This window comes from Ostrinia furnacalis, unplaced genomic scaffold (assembly GCF_004193835.3).
Source record: "Ostrinia furnacalis isolate ACB-3 unplaced genomic scaffold, ASM419383v2 OfSCF6932, whole genome shotgun sequence".
NCBI classification, from domain to species: Eukaryota; Metazoa; Arthropoda; class Insecta; order Lepidoptera; family Crambidae; genus Ostrinia; species Ostrinia furnacalis.
In genome coordinates this window covers 849,929-873,267 of record NW_021137171.1, presented here as the reverse complement: position 1 = coordinate 873,267, position 23,339 = coordinate 849,929, and the positions used below count along the sequence as shown (strand labels likewise).

At 35.9% G+C, this 23,339-nt stretch overlaps 1 protein-coding gene across 9 annotated transcripts; it reads right to left on the bottom strand.

The window, feature by feature from the left end:
• Nucleotides 1–1,197: 1,197 nt before the first annotated feature.
• On the bottom strand, nt 1,198–21,168 carry LOC114362918 (uncharacterized). 9 transcript variants are annotated; one of them, XR_003656728.1, is made up of 8 exons: nt 17,393–21,168; nt 16,937–17,193; nt 15,772–16,587; nt 14,893–15,114; nt 14,369–14,403; nt 3,003–3,237; nt 2,401–2,638; nt 1,198–1,547 (listed from the first exon to the last, which is right to left on the bottom strand). XR_003656728.1 is itself a non-coding variant. In XM_028318503.1 (6 exons), the coding sequence occupies exons 3-5, from the start codon at nt 16,580–16,582 to the stop codon at nt 14,384–14,386; spliced, it is 1,053 nt and encodes a 350-aa protein (XP_028174304.1). In that variant the 5' UTR covers nt 16,583–16,587; nt 16,937–17,193; nt 17,393–21,168; the 3' UTR covers nt 3,925–4,618; nt 14,369–14,383. The 9 variants fall into 9 exon arrangements, 5 of the variants coding, with proteins under 5 accessions (XP_028174306.1, XP_028174304.1, XP_028174305.1 ...); XR_003656727.1 differs by lacking the exon at nt 1,198–1,547 and having other exon boundaries at nt 1,907–2,638; XR_003656730.1 differs by lacking the exons at nt 1,198–1,547; nt 2,401–2,638 and adding an exon at nt 4,453–4,618 and having other exon boundaries at nt 3,100–3,237.
• Between the last annotated feature and the right edge of the window lie 2,171 nt (nt 21,169–23,339).

Genomic DNA, 23,339 nt, shown 5'->3' with positions numbered 1-23,339 from the left:
GATGAAAATAAAACAAAATTTTAGTTAAGCTATCATTTATTTATGGATGGACTATACCTTCATTATAGCAGATATAAAGATTTATTTTGAAAATAGCAAATCTCGCCGTCAACAGTAAAGCAAACTGATGTTGGCTTCATATTTCCTAATGTTTTACCTTAACCAGGACATGCATATACCTATCACGATCTGCACAAGTCGCTTCTTTCCCTCTTTTTCTTTCAATAGTGGTTGTGGTCATCATGGAGCTTAAGGATAACATTTTCCTTGGACATATAGAAGTGCGCTCGACATTTTTGCGTCACCTGCTGGGAACATTTCCAACGAGTAGAGCCGAATCTCAGCGTTGAGTGTTTAGAATAAGTATATCCATTGACGTACGCAACAGTGCCACGCGTCCCGTAGATGATCTGTACTGTTAAAATAAAAACAAAGCATATTCAATAGCTAATTTATTTGGTGGGCTAAATACCACTTACACATACACACAACGTGACAACACACGAACAAAAACATTTCATATTTGGTAAAAAAGAGACTAGTTAAGTATAATATACGTAATTCAGTTATGGTCCATTCTTTCCGACAATTACTCGTATAATTAGGACAAAAGTTACATTAATTTGCTACTTATTCATGTAAAATACATTAAGCGTGTATAAAAAAAGCTCTTTTCTATTTCAACTGATTGTGATAAAATGCAATGACTGTAATTAAGATCCAATTGTATAATTGTAGTATACAGGGTGTTAGGTAAATGGGTATATGAGCCCACACTAGCCCATGTTAACATGGCAATATACATTTTATGGTGAAGTCAGAAATTACATATCATCATTTTTTTTTCATACAAAATAATTTTTTTAAAGTCCGATTTGTATGAAAATTAAAATAATTAAAATGTAGATATAAATTTTCTGACTTCACCATACCATTTATATGCCCATGTTAACAAAGGCTAGTGTCGGCTCATATACCTATTTACCTAACACCCTGTATAAATTGATCCAACATGATGCGATAATGATTTATAACTATCACTATGACAATTTGGTACCTACGAGTATACTAGGAACATATTTGCTAGTATGAAGCGATGCTGTCTGAGGGCTTAGTGTGAGTTTACTTCAATCGTCGTCACTAGCGAGCGCGTTAAAAAAAAATTTAATTCTTGAAAGTTTCCGCTGTACAATCCGTTATACATTTAATATCACTTTTTTACGCAGTTGACATCGAGTGCGTTTGACGTAAACTCACACTACGCCCCCTGAATAATCTAGGTAAAGTTACATAGTATTTCTTATTCTAATATTTGGTATAGATCCCGCTGTCGTTCTTGAAGTACTTGAAGGGAGCGTGCGTGTGCTCTTCGTTGCTCTTCAAGACGTATCCCTCTTCATCTGCTACAAGATAAGCGGAACAGTTCTGGGAAAAGTGCCTGGTACACTGCCACCTGACTCCAGACTTCACTTTGTAGTGCTTGAAGTAGGTGTAGCTATTCCGCAAAGCCAATGTCTTGCCTTTCTTATCCATTTTTATAAACTCCACTGAAAGCAGAAGGAAGATTAAGAAACAACATACCTACAGAAACTATTGCGAAATTGTTTTTTAATGAGGGTTTTCGCGATTGAAAAATCCGCCAGATGGCAATACGTAGACGCGAGGTCCAAATGCTGCATGATTGGTTATTATTGACATGACATTGACAGATATGTCAAGGTCCACCAATCACGCAGCATTTGGACCTCCCGTCTAGGTACGTATTGCCATCTGGCGGATTTTTCAATCGCGAAAACCCTCATTAGAATGGTATTGTTTGTAACAATGGACTAAAAGCTTAGTTGATACGATTTATTCCTGAAATTGAAGTACCTAATGTGAAAATTGAAGTAAGAAAAAAACTATATGTGAAACATAGATAGTGATTTATTTTCTTCATTATTATCTAGCTTAAGTCATAATCCAATATAAACACCAATTTACTTTAGGCGGCTGCATCTACTCCTACGAATAAGATTACAGTTAAGTAAAATCCTAGTGATTTGGAACTCTACTTAATAAAAAATCCTTATTAACACTTAAACGGTTATGATTGTACCTGACTTTAAAGGAATAATGTGGACTAAAGTGTGGAAAAACAAAAGTATGGAACAAAGCACAGGACGAGGGTGATTCCGTACTTTTGCTTCCAATTATACATAGTATTGTCACTGAAAAGTGGCTGAAAATACTTGTATTTGATACAGAATGTAACAATAAATAATGGTTGCTAACTATAGCGAGTCTCCAGCGTTTGTGAGATGATAATAGTTACAACGGACATCGCGAGTTAGCCAGATGGAATGGATATATCATTTTGTGGGGACGTGGGGGGTCTTAGACAATGCACTTAAGACTCACACTCTAATATACGACCCGTCCCTATTCCTATAGTACTTCGACGGCGGATGACTATGAGTCTCGTTCCTCCTCCTGATGCAGCCGTCGTCGCTGATGATAAGGTGAGCTGAGCAGTTCTTGGACGCATGCATGGAGCACTGCCACCGCCTGGCTCCCACCTTCAACCGATAGTGCTTACAGTAGGTGAAACCGTTGAGGAAGACCAAATATCTGCCGTTATGTGTGCGTATATACTCCGCTGGAAAACAACATTCACTTTAGATTAAAGATTTCCCTTTGATGTTAAACAAATAAAGCCCATTGAAGTTGACAATGATGTTTCTTGTGATGAGAAGAAATTGCAAGGTGATGATGCATCTGAGATACCTATTTCGATATCTATTGACGTTTTCTCCTAAATTATACAATGATTATTTATTTCCCGAATAGTAAAGTATTTTTGAACTGACTGAAGTTTAAATTTTTCACTTTCAAGAGTCACAAAAGTTTAGAATGAAGACCATAGATGATCAGATTACTTTTTTAATCTACATTTGCAACAATTCTTAACAGTCTCTTATCAAAATAGCACTTATTACCATGTACTTTGAGTCTTAACTTACACTTTACAATATATTCCTTCGGCACTGCGGTGGTATTTGCCTGGTGGGTGTGTGTGGTTCTCGACTCGTTTGACGTATATCCCATCATAGCCCACTATGACGTAGGCATGACAGCTCTTCGAGGAGCATTGGGAGCACTTCCACCTAATCCCGGTCCTCAGTTCCCGATCCTTGCCGTAAGTGAAGCCGTTAAGCATCACTAAAGTGTTCCCATTCATCATCTTTATGAATTGCGCTGAAAAATTTAACTTCGGTATTTTAAAACCGTTACATATTCAAATAACATTGACATTTCTTTAGGATAAGGACTACAGACAGATGGTGATTCTTTTAAACCCTGTATTGACGACAGAAAATCAAGAGACAAATGATGGCACATTGTCTATTTAGCAACAAAAGTATTTCGATGTGAAAAAGGAAGATTATTACGTTATTCCACATGTTTAAACTACATTGGACTATTATAAACATACTTGTACGCACGGACAACAGCACATCAAACTAAACACAGCGTCTTATATCATTGTAATACAGGCTATTTTGCAACAAAAATGAAAAGTCTAATGTGCTCTCGACTGTACATAATCTAACCCGGTCCAGCGTTTGGTGGGGTTTATTCCACTTTGTTCACCTGGGTGAACAAAACAGATATTTTAATATCCTCATTTCACCTCGGTACCATAATTCCTAGGTGAACAAAGGCCATCGCTTTAGTCGACTCAATTCACCTGGAAAATAAAGTTGGGTGAAATAGTTCCAAGGTGAAATGAGGACACTCGGAATTTTTCTTTGCAAAGAGTTAAGTTTCAATTCAAATATATTAATTTTGTGTATATTATTTGTTAATTAGCAATACTTATTAATGGATTAATTCGTAATAAAACAATTTAAATAATATAGAAGAATAATTATTTAATAACGGAACAGGTCATAACTAATTCGGATTAATTAAACAAGTATAAAACTGTATTCATAATAATATCAAAATTGTGGACAACATTTAAACCTACGAACTAAGAAAATATAAAAATAGCCAGTTTAAGGATCCAGTAATGCAGGAACAATACTGGACTATCGTGTGAATACACATAATGTACCTATTTAAAATTCGAATTAAAAGTTCGAATGGATTGGTTTTTTGCAAACGGGATCTCCGTGTGATCGTTAAAATCCTGCAAAAAACGGGATGTATCCGTGGGAACAAGCCCATACAATCTTTGTTGCGCGATTGCGTTAAAAATAAACACTAGTCGAAATTCATGACCTAATGGTAACGGAACTATTCCCACCTCTCGTTCCTGCTGCACTGTGTAGCCAGGATCTACAGCTTGACCGCCAATAAAAACCCAACCAGTGAAGGTCAAGTTTGTCCCGGGGGTAAGTTAACTGTCATTGGACCCGCGACGAAGATGACCTATTGGTTTTCTAATGCTGGTGTCTGTCCACGTACTTTTCAACGGTGCCTCTATCGTCTATCACGATGTACGCAGAGCAATGTCGGTTCGTGCACACCCATCTTCGAAGCGCAGCGTTGATCCTCATCTGATGATGACGACGATACGTGTAATGACAGTACATGGCTAGAACTGCTCCTCTTGTGCCACGTACAAAATGCACTGAAACAATAAAATAATAATAAATAATAAATATTTATTAAAAAAAGTCAAATTATTCTAAGAGCCACAACTTCTGCACTAAACTCGCAGGCCTGTATCGCAGTGATTGTGCTGAGTGAACTTAAAAGAAAGGGTATTAAAATAGTAAGACACGGGTCTTAACGCGACGTTTATTAATGAGTTACATTATATACTCACGGCTTGACGTTTCGTTCGGCTGCTATGCTGCAGCGTCGTTCGTTCGGGCGGTTGTCTAAGAGTAGGCGCACACCGTTGATTTTTCGTCGGCCGATAGTTTAGTCGGGCAGTTGATCAGTATATATATAAATGAAAAATCTTATGTAAAATAAATTTTAATATACTACATTATAATAATGTTGATTGAGTTGCAAAATATATGGGAGATGAATTTCAAACAGCTCCAAAAAGTATGCCAATTGACTCTTATATGTAAATCATTTTTATCTTAATACTTCAAATAAGATTTTCTTAGGTATGAAAGATGAAAAGCTTTAGCCGACATCTTGAATTCTACCTCTTTAGCGAGTGCTTGGAAAATCGGATGGGTAGATTTGACCTTATCGAGACCATCTAGAAATTCTGAATATTTTTCAAATAATTTTCTCTGTGTTCTCAAATCGATGAGTGGTTTCCGTCCTCTTCGACACTCGCCACTTTTTCCTTTATACAGGTGTCTCAATTTTGGTTTCAATTTGAATACTAAAAAAATATAAATCACAAATAACATTAATAAATTACTAGCAGAAGTTGGAAGTGTTAATCTTATGGATTATTACTGTTTCGAATTGAACAAATTTTTTGTGTTGGATAGTCAATTAATTATTGAGGAAGGCTATAAGTATGCTACAGTGTGTTTCTGTTTGGACTTCCGACACTTTACCGATGAACAAAGTACACGTGGGTAAAGTATCGGAAGTTCAAACGAAAACTTGTTTTGCTAATTTATTTATCAAAAATTGACTATGGATTTTTTTATACTCAATAATTAACAATTTTCCCCTGTATGGTAAGCACTAAGCATCAGGGATCTCTTAAGATTTTGATTATTTTTAGAAAATTTTGCAGGTTCTGATTAAATTATTTTCATTACCCATGTCATGTTATCTGTTTAGTGATTTGAAGAATTACGGTCGAAACGAAATAGGATTAAATTAAAACGTGGCTTTTTTTACTGAATCATGCATTTATTCAAATTAATTATCTTCAAACTTTAAATAACCCAAAAAAACTAAAGTACATAATGTGTATCGAAAGTTTTAGGTTTTTATGTACGAAAAACATTTTTTAACCTTGTTTTGTTTGCTAATTTATTTATAACATAAAAATAAATGTCCTGCAACATAAATGTGAAAGTCCTTTATTTTGCAAATAACTATAATTATAATGAGGATCATTTCGATTTTTAGCTGTGAATGCAGATTTATAGGGCTAAGAAATCCTTAATACACAGTGCAAAAATTTTTGTTCTACGACAAAAATTGACGAAGTTATGGACAAATTACTAAAAAAGTTCACTGAACGCCCGGCGCGGGGACGATGACGTCATTATATCCGATCCGAACGCTGCCGGCGTACTGCGTNTATTCAAATTAATTATCTTCAAACTTTAAATAACCCAAAAAAACTAAAGTACATAATGTGTATCGAAAGTTTTAGGTTTTTATGTACGAAAAACATTTTTTAACCTTGTTTTGTTTGCTAATTTATTTATAACATAAAAATAAATGTCCTGCAACATAAATGTGAAAGTCCTTTATTTTGCAAATAACTATAATTATCATTATATACCTACATTACAGCATCACTCTAATAGTTGTCCAGCGGTCGGCAACATGCGGCGTCTTACTAGCAGCAGTTGCAGCCCGTGAATATTTAACAACATTTTTATCTTTTCTATAGGAATCACAAGTGGCCCTTGCTTGCCAAAAGGTTGCCGACCGCTGCTTAAATCAATAAAAGCTAAAAAATGTTACAAAACCAGGAAATAATAATTAAACGATTTTCACGCGTACAAAGTCACGGACAGACAAGCTACAGCAGCATAAACGTTAATATTAATACATTATAACAAAATGGTAATTGAAATGTTTCAAATCTACATTGAAAGAAAAACAGATGTAATTTAATCTTCATGCAAATACTTTTGTTTTTTGTATGCCGAATAAAAAGCTTTATGTGACATCTTGAATTTTACCTCCTTAGCGAGTGCGTGGAAGACCGGATGGGTAGATTTGACCACATCGGGACTATCTAGAAATTCTGAATATTTTTCAAATAACTTTCTCTGTGTTTTGTAATCTATGACTAATTGCCTTCCTCTTCTTTTAAAAGTTTTCCGGTATTTCGAAGTTGATTTCAATTTCGGTGTTGATTTCAATTTCGGTACTGAAATACAAATAAAAATAATTAATAAAATTATTTGCGTGATCGAATCAGAAATGAGATCCGCAGGAGAACTTAAGTGACTGACATAGCCCGCAGAATCGCTAAAATCAAGTGGGAGTGGGCGGGGCACATAGCTCGCAGAGCTGATGGCCGCTGAGGCAAAAAACGTAGTATGGGCAGGCCTCCCACTAGGTGGACCGACGATCTGCTCAGGACCGGTCTTTGTGGAAATCCTTGAGGCTTTTGTCCAACAGTGGACGTCATGCGGCTGAAACGAACGAACTTAATAAAATACGAACAACTATAAGTTTATTTACTATAATTTATTTCACAGAACATAACTTCAATTAAAATAAAAACCAACGATAACATAAAGATAAATGACCAACAGCCTACAGGACAAATGTGTAAATAAAAGAATTATAAATATATGTAATTATATAAGTATTTACCTAATGTCCTAATTTTGCAATACTACAGGGTGTTTGGCGGAAGGTGAGGCAAATTTCGTGGATGTATAGTTAAGGTCCTTTTAATACAAGTTCGCCCATTTGACCCTAAGTGAGTAATACCTACTCAATACTTTAATGCATTTTACAGTGTAGGTAGGTAGGTCTTATAAAATATAAAACAAGTTATACCAGGCCTGTTCATCTCCGCGAGTTTACATCGAAAACAAAACACGCACGATGGCCCACCTACAGGATACTATTCGACAAGGCCTCACATACGAGCGAACATTGTCTCACGCAAGCGTATTCTTGTGTATGATGGAAGAAAATAAAGAAAATGGTGTACTAAATACTGTGCAGTATTTAACTGCCTAAATAATAATAAAAACACAGAATGTACTTTTTTAAGTTGCCTCAAGACACTGAGAGGTAAATATTATTCATGATAATTCATGCTAAATCATGTACTTTCTCCGCCATTTTCCGCAGTTTGGCACCTCACGTCACATCATTTTACCGAAGTCAGCCCTATAGCTTCGGCGCAGTGCCGATCACTGACGTTTGTCAACAAAATGGTGCTTGACTCTTGAGACAGGCTAAATTACACCATATTGTTAATGACATTGAGCATACATTTTTTTAAATACCTCCGCGAAGTAAAACTTCTGTACGTAGTACTTATTATTATTCTGTGGTTATACCTACATTATGACATTGATTGAGATACAATCGTCGCCAACGCTGCAAAGGGACGAACATCATACAAACGGCCAAAAATTTAGTTAAGTATTAAAAAAATCTCCATTTTTCGGACACTATGTCGTTTTTTACTCTCGTGTATAATTTTATAAAAAAAGGTTAGCCGTTTTGCGGCGTCGGCGACGAATTGTTGGAGATGCGCTTGTTTAAGCTGTTTAGCTTCAAAAAGTATGACAGTTGATTCTTAATTATCATAATTATCATTTAATTTCAAATAAGTTTGTCTTTTGTATGACAAATAAAAAGCCATAGGCGACATCTTGAATTGTACCTCCTTAGCGAGTGCGTGGAAAACCGGATGATTGCGTTTGACCTCATCGGGACTATCTAGAAATACAGAATATTTTTCAAATAACTTTCTCTGTGTTTTGAAATCTATGACTGATTTCCTTCCTCTTCTTTTCAGTTTTTTCGGATATCTCAATTTAGGTTTCAATTTTAATACTGAAATAAAAAATAAATAATAATTAACAAACTAATAAATTACTAGCAGAAGTTGACAGTGTTAGTCTTATGAATTTATTACTGGTTCGAAGTGAACAAATATTTTTGTGTTGGATAGTCCATTTAATGAGGAAGGCTATAGTTGCTACACAGTGTGTTTCTGTTTGGACTTCCGACATTTTACCGATGAAATATAACAAAGTATACGTGGTTAAAGTATCGGAAGTTCAAACAAAAACATAATGTAGCTACACGACCAATGGAAGCTAAGGAATGTAGCAAAGACAGTACAATATATTTTTAAACAATTTTCAAATACTAAAATAGTTTAATAATTCAAAGATTACCTACATAAAAAAGTAATATTAAAATGTTTTCACGCGTACAAAGTCACGCGCAAAGCTACAGCAGTATAGGCGTGAATATGAAAAAATTGAAATTGTAAGGTTGCAAGTCTACATTTAAAGAAAACAGATATTCAAATAATAATAATATACATATAGTTGAATTCAAAGAACATTTAATCATAAATAATTTAATGCTTCAAATAATTTTGCTTTTTGTATGACAAATAAAAAGCTTTAGGCGATATCTTAAATTGTACCTCCTTAGCGATTGTGTAGAAGACCGGATGGTTGGATCTAACCTCATCGGGACCATTCAGAAATTCTGAATATTTTTCAAATAACCTTCTCTGTGTTTTCAAATCTACGACTGGTCTCCGTCCTTGTTTTCCTTTTAGTACTAAAATAAAAATAAAATAAAATAACAAAATATGAACGATTATTAAATTACTAGCAGTCGTCACTCTTAAAACTTATAAGTAATCGGAGAAAATAAGATGGCGTTGCAGTAATGCTTGAAAACGTTACAATGAATTCGATTATATCAATAAAAAATTGTAGGTAACTATTTTTGTAATAAAACATCAAAGTTTTTTGTCGATAATTTTATCATGTAGTTTCATCCCCTCCCGGGGTTTCACTTTATGCAGAGTCACACTATAAATATTAGAAATGTTGTCTGAGTGAAATGTATTTTAAACACGAATTGATTTGTGAATTTCAAAAGCTTGACAGCTTTATTATTTTTGAATTGACATTAATGTAATTATTGACCCTGAGTTGTCTGACATTAGTTATTATAAATGTGAATTATATTTTATTACAATGTGACAATAACAGTAATAATTTTGCATGCCTAAAGGTGGAATATGGAGATACCTACTTGAAAAATTGTAACACCTACTGATGTGAACCCATTGTCGCAAAATAAATGATTTGATTTGATTTGAGCTAATGTTGTTTGTCAATGAAAATTTTGTTTTTCCTCTGTCTCTCTCTGGTTTTGATGGTCGTTCGGCGCTTTGTAGCCTGTTGTTTTATTATGCTAAATAAATCAGCATTTTTACCAACTCAAACTTGTTTATTTTGGCCAAGCCCATCACTATCCTAATATCATAAATTAATTAATCAATGAAATCTTCATGAACTGTGACCTCTTCTATAGATTCCGGAAACGGTTCGTCTGTAAACTTTGATAGAGCAAATGCCAGTGGATTCACAGCTGTTCTGTTCAATGGACAGATACCCGTTTTTTCGAACCCAGCTCGTATGTTTGATGGGGTGAAGCTTTCTTCAAACGCAGGAGTAAAAAATTTATGAAAATCATAGCGGGTTGGGGTGTCGCATGGATTTTTCATTTTGTAAGCTTCGATTGTCGTCCTCCAGGCTACTTTCAATGGTTGATGAACACCGACATCTAGTGGTTGGAGAATTGCGGTGGTGTACGAAGGTATTGTAAATAATATTATATTTTGTGATCGAGCGTACTCCAGTACAGGTGGCAAAACGTGACTGGCGTTCGAGTCCATTATCAATAGAACAGGTCTTGCTGGAGGGATACACCGAACAAATAATTTTAACCAATCTAGGAATAGTTCACCCGTAATCCACCCTTTTGGAGAAAATCGTACTTGGGTGTTTGGCATAAATCCTTCTGTCAGTCTAGGCATGACTCTTTCACCTTCAAATATAATAAATGGAGGAACATAACATCCTGTCGCATTTATGCATGCCAATAATGCTGTTGTCGTACCTTTTTCTGCGTTTGTTCTGTTATAAACATATTTTTTTCCAACACTTGTCACAATTTTGTTGAGTTTGTTGACAAACATGAGACCAGTTTCATCGCAGTTCCATATTCGTTCAGGTGGAATGTCATGTTCGATTAATTGCTCTTCTAATTTTTGGTAAAAATCTTCCAAAACAACCGGGTTTGAGCAAATCGCTGTACCTTCTGAAAGTTTTTCCGATGTTTGCATAGACAACCCGTATCGTTCTTTAAACTTCGCCCACCATTTCCGACCTGCAGAACCCTTTTTGTCATTGAATGTGCAACTAATATTCGCAGCTTTTGCTAAAGACAACGCAATTTCCTTTACTTTGGTTACTGAAAGATCAAAACCAAGTTCTTGCATCTCATTAATGTAGGCCAGTAACTTCTGTTCTATTTCAATAGGTAACGCAAACGGCCTTCCCATCTTGGGGATTATGATCTGTACATCTGGATTGCTCTCTCGTAGAGTTTTGTACTTCGTGACATGGTCTTTCAACGTCGACCATGGAATCTTATACAACTTAGAAGCTCTGTAGACTGTCATTGTTGAATTCAAAACATTTTCAACGGCAGTTTTGAGAACGAACTCAGAGTACTTTCTGTTCTTCCTGTTGGATTCATCCATGACATCTGAAAGCAAACATACATTACATTTGAACATGCCTACCTGCTTATATTTTCACTGCTTAAATTCGCAGCTTTTATTAATTTACTGTGGATTATCTTCGTATTTCTGTGGATTTTGCTTCAATCTTTCTCTGTATCTTCTCATGCGTTGTGCTGACGTTTTGCGGGAATATTTTAAATACTTTTTTAGTATTTTAATTAGACTTAAGATTATTTTATCAATTGTTTTAAAACAGATATTTCTTAATAAAAATCAACTTTACTTCGTAAATTTTTATTATACAGAATTTTTCAAATTTCTAGGTACTTACAAGGATTAATCATCTTCAAACTTCAAATAATTTTGTCTTTTGTATGACAAATAAAAAGCTTTAGGCGAAATCCTGAATTGTACCTCCTTAGCGAGTGTGTAGAAGACCGGATGAGTGGATTTGACCTCACCATCTAGATATTCTGAGTATTTTTCAAATAATTTTCTCTGTGTTTTGAAATCTACGACTGGTTTAGATCGTTTTCCTTTTTTCGGGTAGCTCAATTTTAATACTAAAAATATATGAACAGATTAGCAATTAGTAATAGTCGTTACTAGAGATGGGCCGACTAGTCACCGAATAGTCGGGAAAGCCGACTATTCGGCATCATTTCTAGTCGGTTACTAGAAAATATCAGGTTAATAATTACTAGTAGCCATTAGCAGTAGGTTTACTGGTAGATGCGAGAATAATAATATAACAATGGTTGTTGAAATATTTCAAAAACTGCTAGAGGTTGCAATACTAATAATTTATTTCAAAGATCAATTTAATATTGATTCCATCATTTCAATGAAAATAAAATTTCGCTGTATACCTAATTGATTTCGCATTTACATTTACAATATTTTCTAGTAGATTTAAGGCCAGTTTTGATCCGTATAATAATATAATACAACTAATAACAAATAGTTATATTTTAACAAACATAATATGAACTTACTAGCTTTTGCCCGCAAAATTCAGTTTGTCACAGATCGATTATAGCATTTAAGTTATTTTGATTAATAAACAACAATACTGTAAAGTTTCACAAAATCCATTCCGTAGCTTTTACGTTCACAGTAACAAACATACATCTCCACAAACTGTTGCATTAATATTACAGGATATCATTTTATGTTTGAATTTAACTATTATGTTTGTACGCTTTGGAGCTCACGGGTCAAAAGTGGCCCGGTCCTTTATAAGGCTTGCGTGGGGATACAGATCCAACACGTAGAGGCCGTTTTAAGCGCAAAATAATCGACAAAAGTGAAAGTGGTGCACATGCTGGATCTAGTCTCTGACTGAATCATGGGATGTAGCTAGAGACCATCCCCAGCCTGTGCACAGGAGCTATTGCAGTTATTGGAGAATGGACTAGGGTTATGGATGAAGGATGGATGGACTGGTTACTGGGCTATGGATGGAGGGAGACTACGGGACACCTGCCTGGTTCATAGTCTCTGACTGAAAAAATGGCAGGCGGTGNATGAATTTAACTATTATTATATTTATATTAATAATAGCTGATATTTAACCATAACGATTCATGAAAATCTAACAGATCAATTATTATTGACGGGACTGCTACCATGTACCTTAATTTCGAGTCTGTTTCGGCACTGTTACAAGCGCCATGATCACGGAGTAACTGAGGCACTAGCGGGTGAGATGTCATGGGCAGACATACCAGACATATCGGTCTACCCTCTATCCCGTCAATAATAATTATTATGTTTGTGACCATGACCATGACCATGAAAGTTTAAAACAAATAAAATTTTACAGTTAGTGCAGCTCATAAAACTGGCCCTTATTCAACTTAAATCCTAAAGTAAGCGCCCGACGCGTTCCTAGCGTACGCCGTCGGAGGATGGGTGTGCACTTCGTTCCTTTTGACCACGACACCGTTGAGGTCCACTATGAGGTACGCGTGACACCGCCTGCTGACACTCATGCAGCACTGCAGCCGCTCGCCAGACTTCAGAGAGCAGTGTCGCCGGTAAGTATAGTTGTTCAACATGACCAAAGGCTTCCCACACCTGGACGTTATGAACTGCACTGAAATACAGGATTATAACAACTATTTATATAGGATAATAATAGTTTGTGAAGAACAGTAAATTAATAATTACGGCAAAATTAAGTACATCGCACAAAATGCATTTATTTAAGAACTAGGCATTATGTCAAACATAAAAATAAACTCTGTATTAAATAAACATTGCATACTACAAATGCTATTATAAATAAAAACATGCATTTATAATTAAACTTTGAAATTATGTCAAATATTATATTTATTTATTACCTTTTTAAACTTGCCTAAAACAACTAAGGAAAATTTCCGTGCACCCGGACAATCACAGCAAGTATAAATTATAAATGTCCATCATACTAGAGTACTAGAGACTACTAGTCCGAGCATACTAGAACATAATCAGAAAATACAATTTTGTTGCAAAATAGCACCTGTTACAATATTGACTTTAGATGTCACAGTGATTACCTTGATGTGCCAGCGTTTGTTCTACTTTATCATTTATTTTCACGTGTTGATCTTCAAAATCACCACGTGTTGATAGTTTCTGATAGTTTTATGTCTTGAATTACAATTTCAGATTTCGATTCGATTTCGATGTATAGGTAATCGAGCACATAAAATCGACGGTATCTATTGAGCAATATTAGACAGCGTAATAATTATGACAGATAACTACAGAAACTTTATCAATCGGAAAAACTGTCCAAAGTACATTTTCAGAATCCCCGCAGACTATGAATTTTATTCGGTCAATACTTTGGTCTGCTTCATATTTGAGGAATCGGCCGATACTAAATCGGTATAATGTCGACAGAAAGTCTGTAATGTGCGGGGTGTCTCAAATCACCGAACTGAATACCAAGCTATTTCTAATTTCCCTTACCCAAGATTCAATGAGTCAACCAATCTTAATGTACAGTCACGGAATGAAAAGGTTCGTCAGTTTTCAAATTGATTCCTTCAACGAATCACGAGCACATATTACCTTTTGAAACTATGTTGCAGAATAATCTCGAGTTAGAGAAAATAATCTTTAACTGTTCGTCAGTAAAGTTCAAAATTATTCAGATCGTTCTTCATCGTTCGTCAAAATGTTTGACGATTTATCTTGTCAAGAAGATTATTATGATTGATAAACTAAAACCTTCTTGTTGGTTCAACCTGCCATTATTATTTCTTTTAAATAAAAAAAACTATTGTCAATTGGTCAATGTCATCATTGCATTGCACTGATGGGATAGAAAAATAAACAAGCAAAACCTTATTCGTTAGCAAACTTCATATTTATTTAAATGTTAGCAGCACTGTTTCTTGCACTGTTATGTTGGCAGGTTTGACTCTCACAGCACCTAGTGCAAGCGAAAACCGACACTAAGGTGACGAACCTTTTCATTCCGCGACTGTACAACCCTTGACTGTTGCGGTGGTACTGGGTTGGTTCGTGGTTGTGCTGCCCATTTAGCGTCATGCCCGAATTGACTAGGTCCAATATGACGTAAGCCTGGCATTCCTTGGACATCTTCTTGGTGCACTGCCACTTCTCTCGGATCTTCGACGTGTGCTTTCGGCAGTACGAGTAGTTATTCACCATGAGCAGCTTCGAGCCGACGTGCGTTTGAATATACTGAACTGCAATGTGAGGTTACATTTCAAAAATGTCATTCAGTTTGTCATAAAAGAACGTCCATCTTAATGAAAACTGATCGGGGATGATTAATATGTTGCATATTCTTGTGTGTGTATCAATAAAATTGTTAATCGATCTATCTAACCATTAAAAGTTGCAATTTGTTCATATTATCTGAAGAAAGAAAAAATAAGTAGAGTTACATCAAATAGAAATATATTAAATTTTTGGTTGAACTGTACAAGTGTACATTGTGTTTCTAGATTTAAAACTAATTAAATATTTTATTTAGATTTCTTTTCAATTACATAAGTCGCTGATTGCATTAGCATCGAACGGGTAAAGTCCGCAATTTCTAAAACCATTGCAGATTTCATCCCTTGTGATGTCCCTGAATCTGTCCTCCAAAAGGGACGCAAATAAAGCTCTGGTGACACTTATATAGCCAGTCTTTAATTTCCAATCTTTAACAATATTTATCCAAGAATCTTTTAACGGCCCAAATATAGACACATCAACTGGCTGAATGATATGGGCTGCATTTGGATAAAAGGAATACAATATAATGCTATTATCAATGCATAGCTGAGAGATTTCTTTAGTTATGTGTAATTTATAGCCATTTATCAGCAATAATACGGGAAACTTAACATGTTTACCTTTCAATTTTGGAACAAGGGTATCTGATATGTAATCAAAGACACATTTTGATGTCAGATTTCCTTTATCGGACTGACGGACGCACCACTCTCCATTGACTAGTCTAAAGACCTGAGGTGGTAGTCTTGATGGATATACAATTAAAGGTGGCAATATACTCCCAGATGCTGCGATAGTTCCAACAACAGTTAGGGATTCTTTATCTTTGTTGCTTGTCTCATCATAGTTTAACCCTTGAGGACCGTGCACTAAGCCAGTAAAGCCTGTTTGAAATGAGCATTCATCTGCACCAAAGATTCTTTCCGGATCTTCTAAAATATCGGCGACGCCTTCAGTGATTAGATAATCTTTTAAATTTTTGTACCACATTCTCAAAGCACTTACTGTTACTGGACTTTCGGAAATATTCCTATATTCCACAAGGCGTGCAAAAACATCTGGGTGTCTTTTCAAAAAACTTGCAAACCATTTTTTGCTAGGTACATTATCTTTGAATGGATTTGGCAGTTTCTGTTCAATTATAATATCTTTAACAGTGTCAAGGATCATTTCTCTATTGACTGGAAACCATTTATTTGCCATCGCTATTATCCAGGATTTAAGCGTGGATTCTTCTTGTGTGGTCAATATAGTAGGCGGTTCCATTTTTCTATCCCATGAGTACTTATGTTTCAATTTATTAATAACTCTTGCACGGGGAATATTATACTTTCGACATGTTTCTCTCACTTTACCACCATTGCTTATTTCTTTTATAGCTTTTGTGACATCTCCCTTTTTATAGATGAAAACCCTTCTTTTCAGCGGCATGGTGTCTGTAAAAAGTGCAACAAAGTTAGTTAAATTTTATAATACTATTAAAAATAAGACGTCATCCGTGTTTTAACAACTACTTCAATGACAAGTTGACTGGCCTAAGTGCAAAAACAAACGGTAAAATAAGGCGAGCCTACCTACTACAAAAAATGTTTTCTAGATCTTTGGCATTCTTAGATTTATTTTATCTTACAAGAAATTCAGTAAAAAATGCTGGGGCTGCCTTTTACTTCATAAAAAGATTACAACTAAATTACAAGACAGACAATGTTTTGTACTATTATTTATATTGTTAATGATAAATTCAATAATGTGAAACGTTGAGAAATGTATACCTAGTAAGCTTACCTTGAAATTACGGCTTTTTTAATTCAATCTTATAAAAATCCCATTACGGTCGCAAGTGTATTGTGGTGGTTCATGATTATGATCTTCTTCGAAATTGACGATCATTTTATTCAAATTTAAACTCACGTACGATTTGCACTGCTTCGAAATGCGTTTTGTGCAGTTCCACCTTTCGCCGGTCTTTGACGAACACCTCTTTGCATAGGTGTAACCGCGAAACAGCAAGAGTGTGGCGGTTGGTGTCCTGATGAATCTAGCTGGAAGGTAAATCAAGAAATAAAAAATATCCTTAGACATTTTATTTTATTACAATTTACAGTTTCAGGAGCATACAGCTATAAGCTTAACGTACTGATAGTACTTTTAAGTTAACTATTAAACTAAGTTCTAAATAATTAAAACTAGATAAATAATTATTTCAATCTTATTGCAGCAGTCATATCTTAATATACGTGCCATCATTTAGCTGCCGGAACTGTGACGGCCCGTGGGTATGTTCTCTGAGCACTTTGACAACGCTTCTGAACTTGCTACCAGGTATTTCAGGTCCCAAGATCATACTAGCATTGCAAGCGGCGCTGAAACGTCGTGAGCACCGCCACCTTTGACCAATTTTTGTAAAGGCATCTTTGACGTAGACGTGCTGCTGATACATCATTTGTTTTCTGTTGCCACATATTACCACTGAAGCAGAAATAAAAAACTTCAATTTTTCCTTCTTTCACCAAACCGATTGTGATGAACTGGGGTTTTATTATTTTTTTCAAATACCGGGACTTAGAATCAAATTGTCTTTGCAAATAAATCAGCTTTATTGACAAACTATTTACAGTAGCAACCTGCTGGGGGCAAAATTATGTTCAAAGTCCAAGTACACCAAAACTCAAAAGATAATTTAAAAAAAGACAGTAATTTCTTAGCACTCTTTGAGAGTGCTAAGTTAGTTCTGGAAATTGTTGGTGCTTTGATGGAACTAATATTTTGTTCTGATATTTAAAAGCAGAACAGCAGTCACATCTTAACGTAAGTGCCATCTTTTAGCTGGTAATACTGTGAAGGCCCGTGGGTATGTTCATAGCAAACTTTTATAACGCTTCTGAACTTGCTTCCAGGTACTTCAGGCCCTAAGACCATATATGCTTTGCAACCGTTGTAACGTCGTGAGCACCGCCACCTTTGACCAATTTTTGTAAAGGCATCTTTGACGTAGACGTGCTGCTGATACATCATTTGCTTTTTGTTGCCACATATTACCACTGAAGCAGAAATATAAAATCTTGATTTTTTCCCACTTTCAACTAACCGATCGTGATGAAGTGGGGGTTTATTAATATTTTGAATTAATACCGGGACTTAGAATTACAAATAAAACAGCTTTATTGACAAAATATTTACTTAGCAAAATTGCCGGTGGCAAATTATGTTCAAAGTCCAAGTACACCAAAACTCAACAGATAATTAAAAAAAACAGTAATTTCTCAAAGAGTTAGTTAGTTCTGGAAACTGGTACTTTAATAGAACTAAAATTTTGTTATTATATTAATTTAATCGCATTACAGCAGTCAAATCTTAACGTAAGTGCCATCTTTTAGCTGGTGGAACTGTGACGGCCCGTGGTTATGTTCATGGAGAACCTTGATAACGCTTCTGAACTTGCTACCAGGTACTTCAGGTCCCAAGATCATACTAGCATTGCAACCGGCGCTGAAACGTCGTGAGCACCGCCACCTTTGGCCAATTTTTGTAAAGACATCTTTGGCGTAGACATGCTGACAATACATCATGAGCTGTTTGCTGCCACATATTATCACTGAAGCAAAAATATAAAAACTTAAATTTTTCCCCTCTTTCACCAAACCGATTGTGATGAACTGGGGGTTTATTATTTTTTTAAATTAATACCGGGACTTCGAATAAAATTCTCGTAGCAAATAAATCAACTTTATTGGCAAACACATTAGTCTCAGTAGCAACCTGCTGGTGGCAAAATTATGTTCAAAGCTTATATGTTTATCAAACCTAACAAAAAAACAGTAAATTCTCAAAGAGTGCTCAGTTAGTTCTGGAAATTGTTGGTACTTTGATGGAACTAACATTTTGTAATTACATTTAATCGCATTACAGCAGTCGCATCTTAACGTAAGTGCCATCTTTTAGCTGGTAAAACTGTGACGGCCCGTGGGTATGTTCTTTGTAAACTTTTACAACGCTTCTGAACTTGCTACCAGGTACTTCAGGCCCTAAGACCATATATGCTTTGCAACCGGCGCTTTGACGTCGTGAGCACCGCCACTTCTGACCAATTTTTATAAAGGCATCTTTGACGTAGACGTGCTGCTGATACATCATTTGCTTTTTGTTGCCACATATTACCACTGAAGCAGAAATAAAAAACTTCAATTTTTCCCTTTTTCAACAAACTGATTGTGATGAACTGGGGTTTTATTATTTTTTATCAATTAAATACCGGGACTTAGAATTAAATTGTCTTTGCAAATAAAACAGCTTTATTGACAAACTATTTACAGTAGCAAAATTGCCGGTGGCAAAATTATTTTCAAAGTCCAAGTACACCAAAACTCAACAGAAAGTTTTTAAAACAGTAATTTCTCAAAGAGTGCTCAGTTAGTTCACATATTTTCTTGGAAAAAATACAAATGGTATGGAATCTGTAAATTGTTGTTTGATGGAATTAGCAAAAAAAAATATTTAACAAACGTTACATAATAATTACAGCAGTCAAATCTTAACGTAAGTGCCATCATTTAGCTGGTGGAACTGTGGCGGCTTGTGATTATGTTCATTGCAAACTTTTACAACGCTTCTGAACTTGCTACCAGATACTTCAGGCCCTAAGACCATGTATGCTTTGCAACCGACGTAACGTCGTGAGCACCGCCACCTTTGACCAATTTTTGTAAAGACATCTTTGGCGTAGACATGCTGAGAATACATCATGAGCTGTTTGCTGCCACATATTACCACTGAAGCAGAAATATAAAAAATTCAATTTTTCCCTCTTTCACCAAACCGATTGTGATGAACTGGGGGTTTATTATTATTTTTTCAATTAATACTTAGAATTAAATTGTCGTTGCAAATAAAACAACTTTATTGGCAAACACACTAGTCTCTACCAACCTGCTGGTGGAAAAATTATGTTCAAAGCCCATGTTCACCAAAACTCGACGGATAGTAAAAAACAGTAAATTCTCAAAGAGTGCTAAGTTAGTTCTGGAAATCGTTGGTACTTTGATGGAACTAACATTTTGTTATTACATTTAATCGTATTACAGCAGTCACATTTTAACGTAAGTGCCATCTTTTAGCTGGTAAAACTTTGACGGCCCGTGGGTATGTTCATTGCAAACTTTTAAAACGCTTCTGAATTTGCTTCCAGGTACTTCAGGCCCTAAGACCATATTATATGCTTTGCAACCGGCGCTGAGGCGTCGTGAGCACCGCCACTTCTGACCAATTTTTATAAGACATCTTTGGCGTAGACATGCTGACAATACATCATGAGCTGTTTGCCGCCATGTGTTATCACTGAAGCAAAAAATATAAAAAAAAAACTTCAACATTTTTCGTTCTCCAACAAACCGATTGATTTTACTTCCTCGAGGGACTTATGCCCGATTTCACCATCAATCCTTAATTTTTAAGTGATCCCTTCGAAAACAAACTCCTGTTATAGTGTTACCAACTACAGGGGTCACATAAATTAGGGATTGATGGTGAAAACGGGCATTAGTATTGATTCACAAATAATCATTTTTATAAGCAAATTTTACAAAAGCAGCAACGTTCCATTAACGAATTTAACTTTTTACAAGAAAATTTTGAAAAAATATAACTTGTAATGGATTTACGTCTGTTGATGAACTAGCCACTAATCTTAATGTAAGAACCATCTGGACATTGTTGGTACTGTGGTGGCATGTGGTTGTGATCCCCAGCAGCTTTGATAACTGGTCTTAAGCCGCGTGTGCCCAGCCCTAATATCAAGAACGCTTTGCAACCGGTGCTGCAACGCTTGGAACACCGCCATCTCTCTCCCTTCAGCGTATAACAGTGTTTGGAGTACACGTGTTGGTAATACTTGATGAACTCTTTTCCGTTAATTATGATGGCTGAAATAAAGCACAAATGGTTTAGGCTTCAAAAGATTAGATGCTGTGGTGGACTTTACTACGAAGTTTCTTATTTTGCACATCACCAACTTGGAAACTTGAGCATGTATGCCAGCTGAAAACATGTTGGTAGTTGGTACATAAGCCTATTTTATACACACGAGATAATCGAAGACCTTTCAATATTGCACAAATTACTAATAATAAATAAGTCCCGTTAACCCCTTGTCTTGGGCCAAATATGTTTGTGTACAAGTGGGTCCACCACAATTTATAATCTAGCGGCGGCGGAGTTCGAACTAGCTTTCCTCGGATCCAGAGTAAATACAAATGAGTAGGTCATCTTCATAGAAACGCACCGAGCGCGGTTTGTATGTGAGCGCGCCAATATACGTATGCTGCGGCGCGCACGCACACACTGACAAAATTCGGCGCAACCACGACTGGCTCCCCGCTAAATTTTGTCAGTGTGTGCGTGCGCGCCGCATACGTGTTGGCGCGCTCACATACAAACCGCGCCCGTGCGTTTCTATGAAGATGACCTACTCATTTGTATTTACTCTGTCGGATCTCAAGTGATCCAATCCGACACTTTCCCCGTTCGGCTATTTTAGCTTTAAANTCTCTAAACAGGTAATCAAACACCTTAGACGCATAATCATTAAGCTTTAATTTCGTACTCATCGATATCACAAAACATAAAAATAGCCTAATGAGGGCTATCGTTTTAGCGTTCACCAGTTAGCGCCACTATAGAGTAAGGTCCTGTCACTTGCTAGTAGCAAAGACAGTGGCACCAACTGGTGAGCGCTAAAGTGGTAGGAGGACTATCGCAATTGCACTCATCAAGATGGCGCCACTGTAGAGTAAGGTCCTGTCAATCGCCAGGGGTGGCAACTGTTAAGTATAAAAACGATAGCCCTCATTAATATATCTTGACACAAACACCGTATTTGTTCTTATGGTACCGCGTAGGTTCGTGGTTGTGGTTTGTATCGCCTTTGAGTACCTTCCTCCAACCTTCACGCACTTCGGCGCCGATGATGAGGTACGCTTTGCAGTTCATGTTGAACCTGGTGCATCGCCATCGCGAGCCCGACTCGGTCATAATATAGTGCTTGCTGTAGATGTAGTTATTGTGCAGCATCAGTAGCTTTCCACAACATTCAATAGCTAAAATTACAAAGAATCTTGAAAAATCGTTAAAGCTAAACCCTAGAAAACTTATCCCTACTGGTATACCACGTTATTTTTATAAACAACTAGCTGACCCGGCGAACTTTGTTCCGCCTTAATGGCAATAAATAAGCAGAATTTTTTTTTTTCGAACGGGATAAAAAGTATCCTATGTCCTTCTCCTGGCTCTAAACTACCTCCCTGACAATTTTCAGCTAAATCGGTTCAGCCGTTATTGAGTTATAAGTGGAGTAACTAACACGACTTTCTTTTATATATATAGATCAATATTATTATGTCCTAATATTAAAGAAACCCTAGAAACCTTATCCCTACTGGTAGCGATAAATGTNTTCCACAAAATTCAATAGCTAAAATAACAAAGAATCTTGAAAAATCGTTATAGCTAAACCCTAGAAAACTTATCCCTACTGGTATACCACGCTATTTTTATAAACAATCAATATTATTATGTCCTAATAAGAAACCCTAGAAACCTTATCCCTACTGGTAGCGATAAATGGAAATAAAAATATAGCTATCCCAACCAGTGCAATCGGTGGAGATNATAAATGTAAATATGGAGCAAAAGATTCCATATATCCCTACCGGTAGAAATAATTGGAAAAACAATCCAAGTATCCCTACCAGTGGGAATATGTCGGTAGGGATATGTGGAATAGGGGGATCTGATGATGGAACTGGATAGTGGCCATAGAAACTCTGCAATAAAACAACACAAGCCGCATCGAGTTAAGGATCGTTTCAAAATTTTTCAAAAATAAGTAAGGTTTATTTTTGAAAAATCAGCAGAAACCAGCTTTCCTCGGATCTCGAGTCGGCCAGTCCAACACTTTCCCCGTTCGGCTATTTACTTGAAACAGCTAATTAAAAAGCGTTAGATGCGTAATTAATCAGCTTTAATCTTGTATTCATCGATATCACAAAAAAAGGCTTATTCCACTATTCCAAAAGTTCATTAATCCCCATTACGTTAAAAATAAAATCCTAATATTATAACGGGGATTAATGAACTTTTTAGTACGGGGAATAGTGGAATAAGCCAACTTAAAGATATTATTAAAGTTTGACAT

Excerpts from the sequence above, each read along its gene's own strand:
- LOC114362918 (XM_028318500.1), bottom strand. The coding sequence starts at position 16,582 with ATGCCGCTGAAAAGAAGGGTTTTCATCTATAAAAAGGGAGATGTCACA.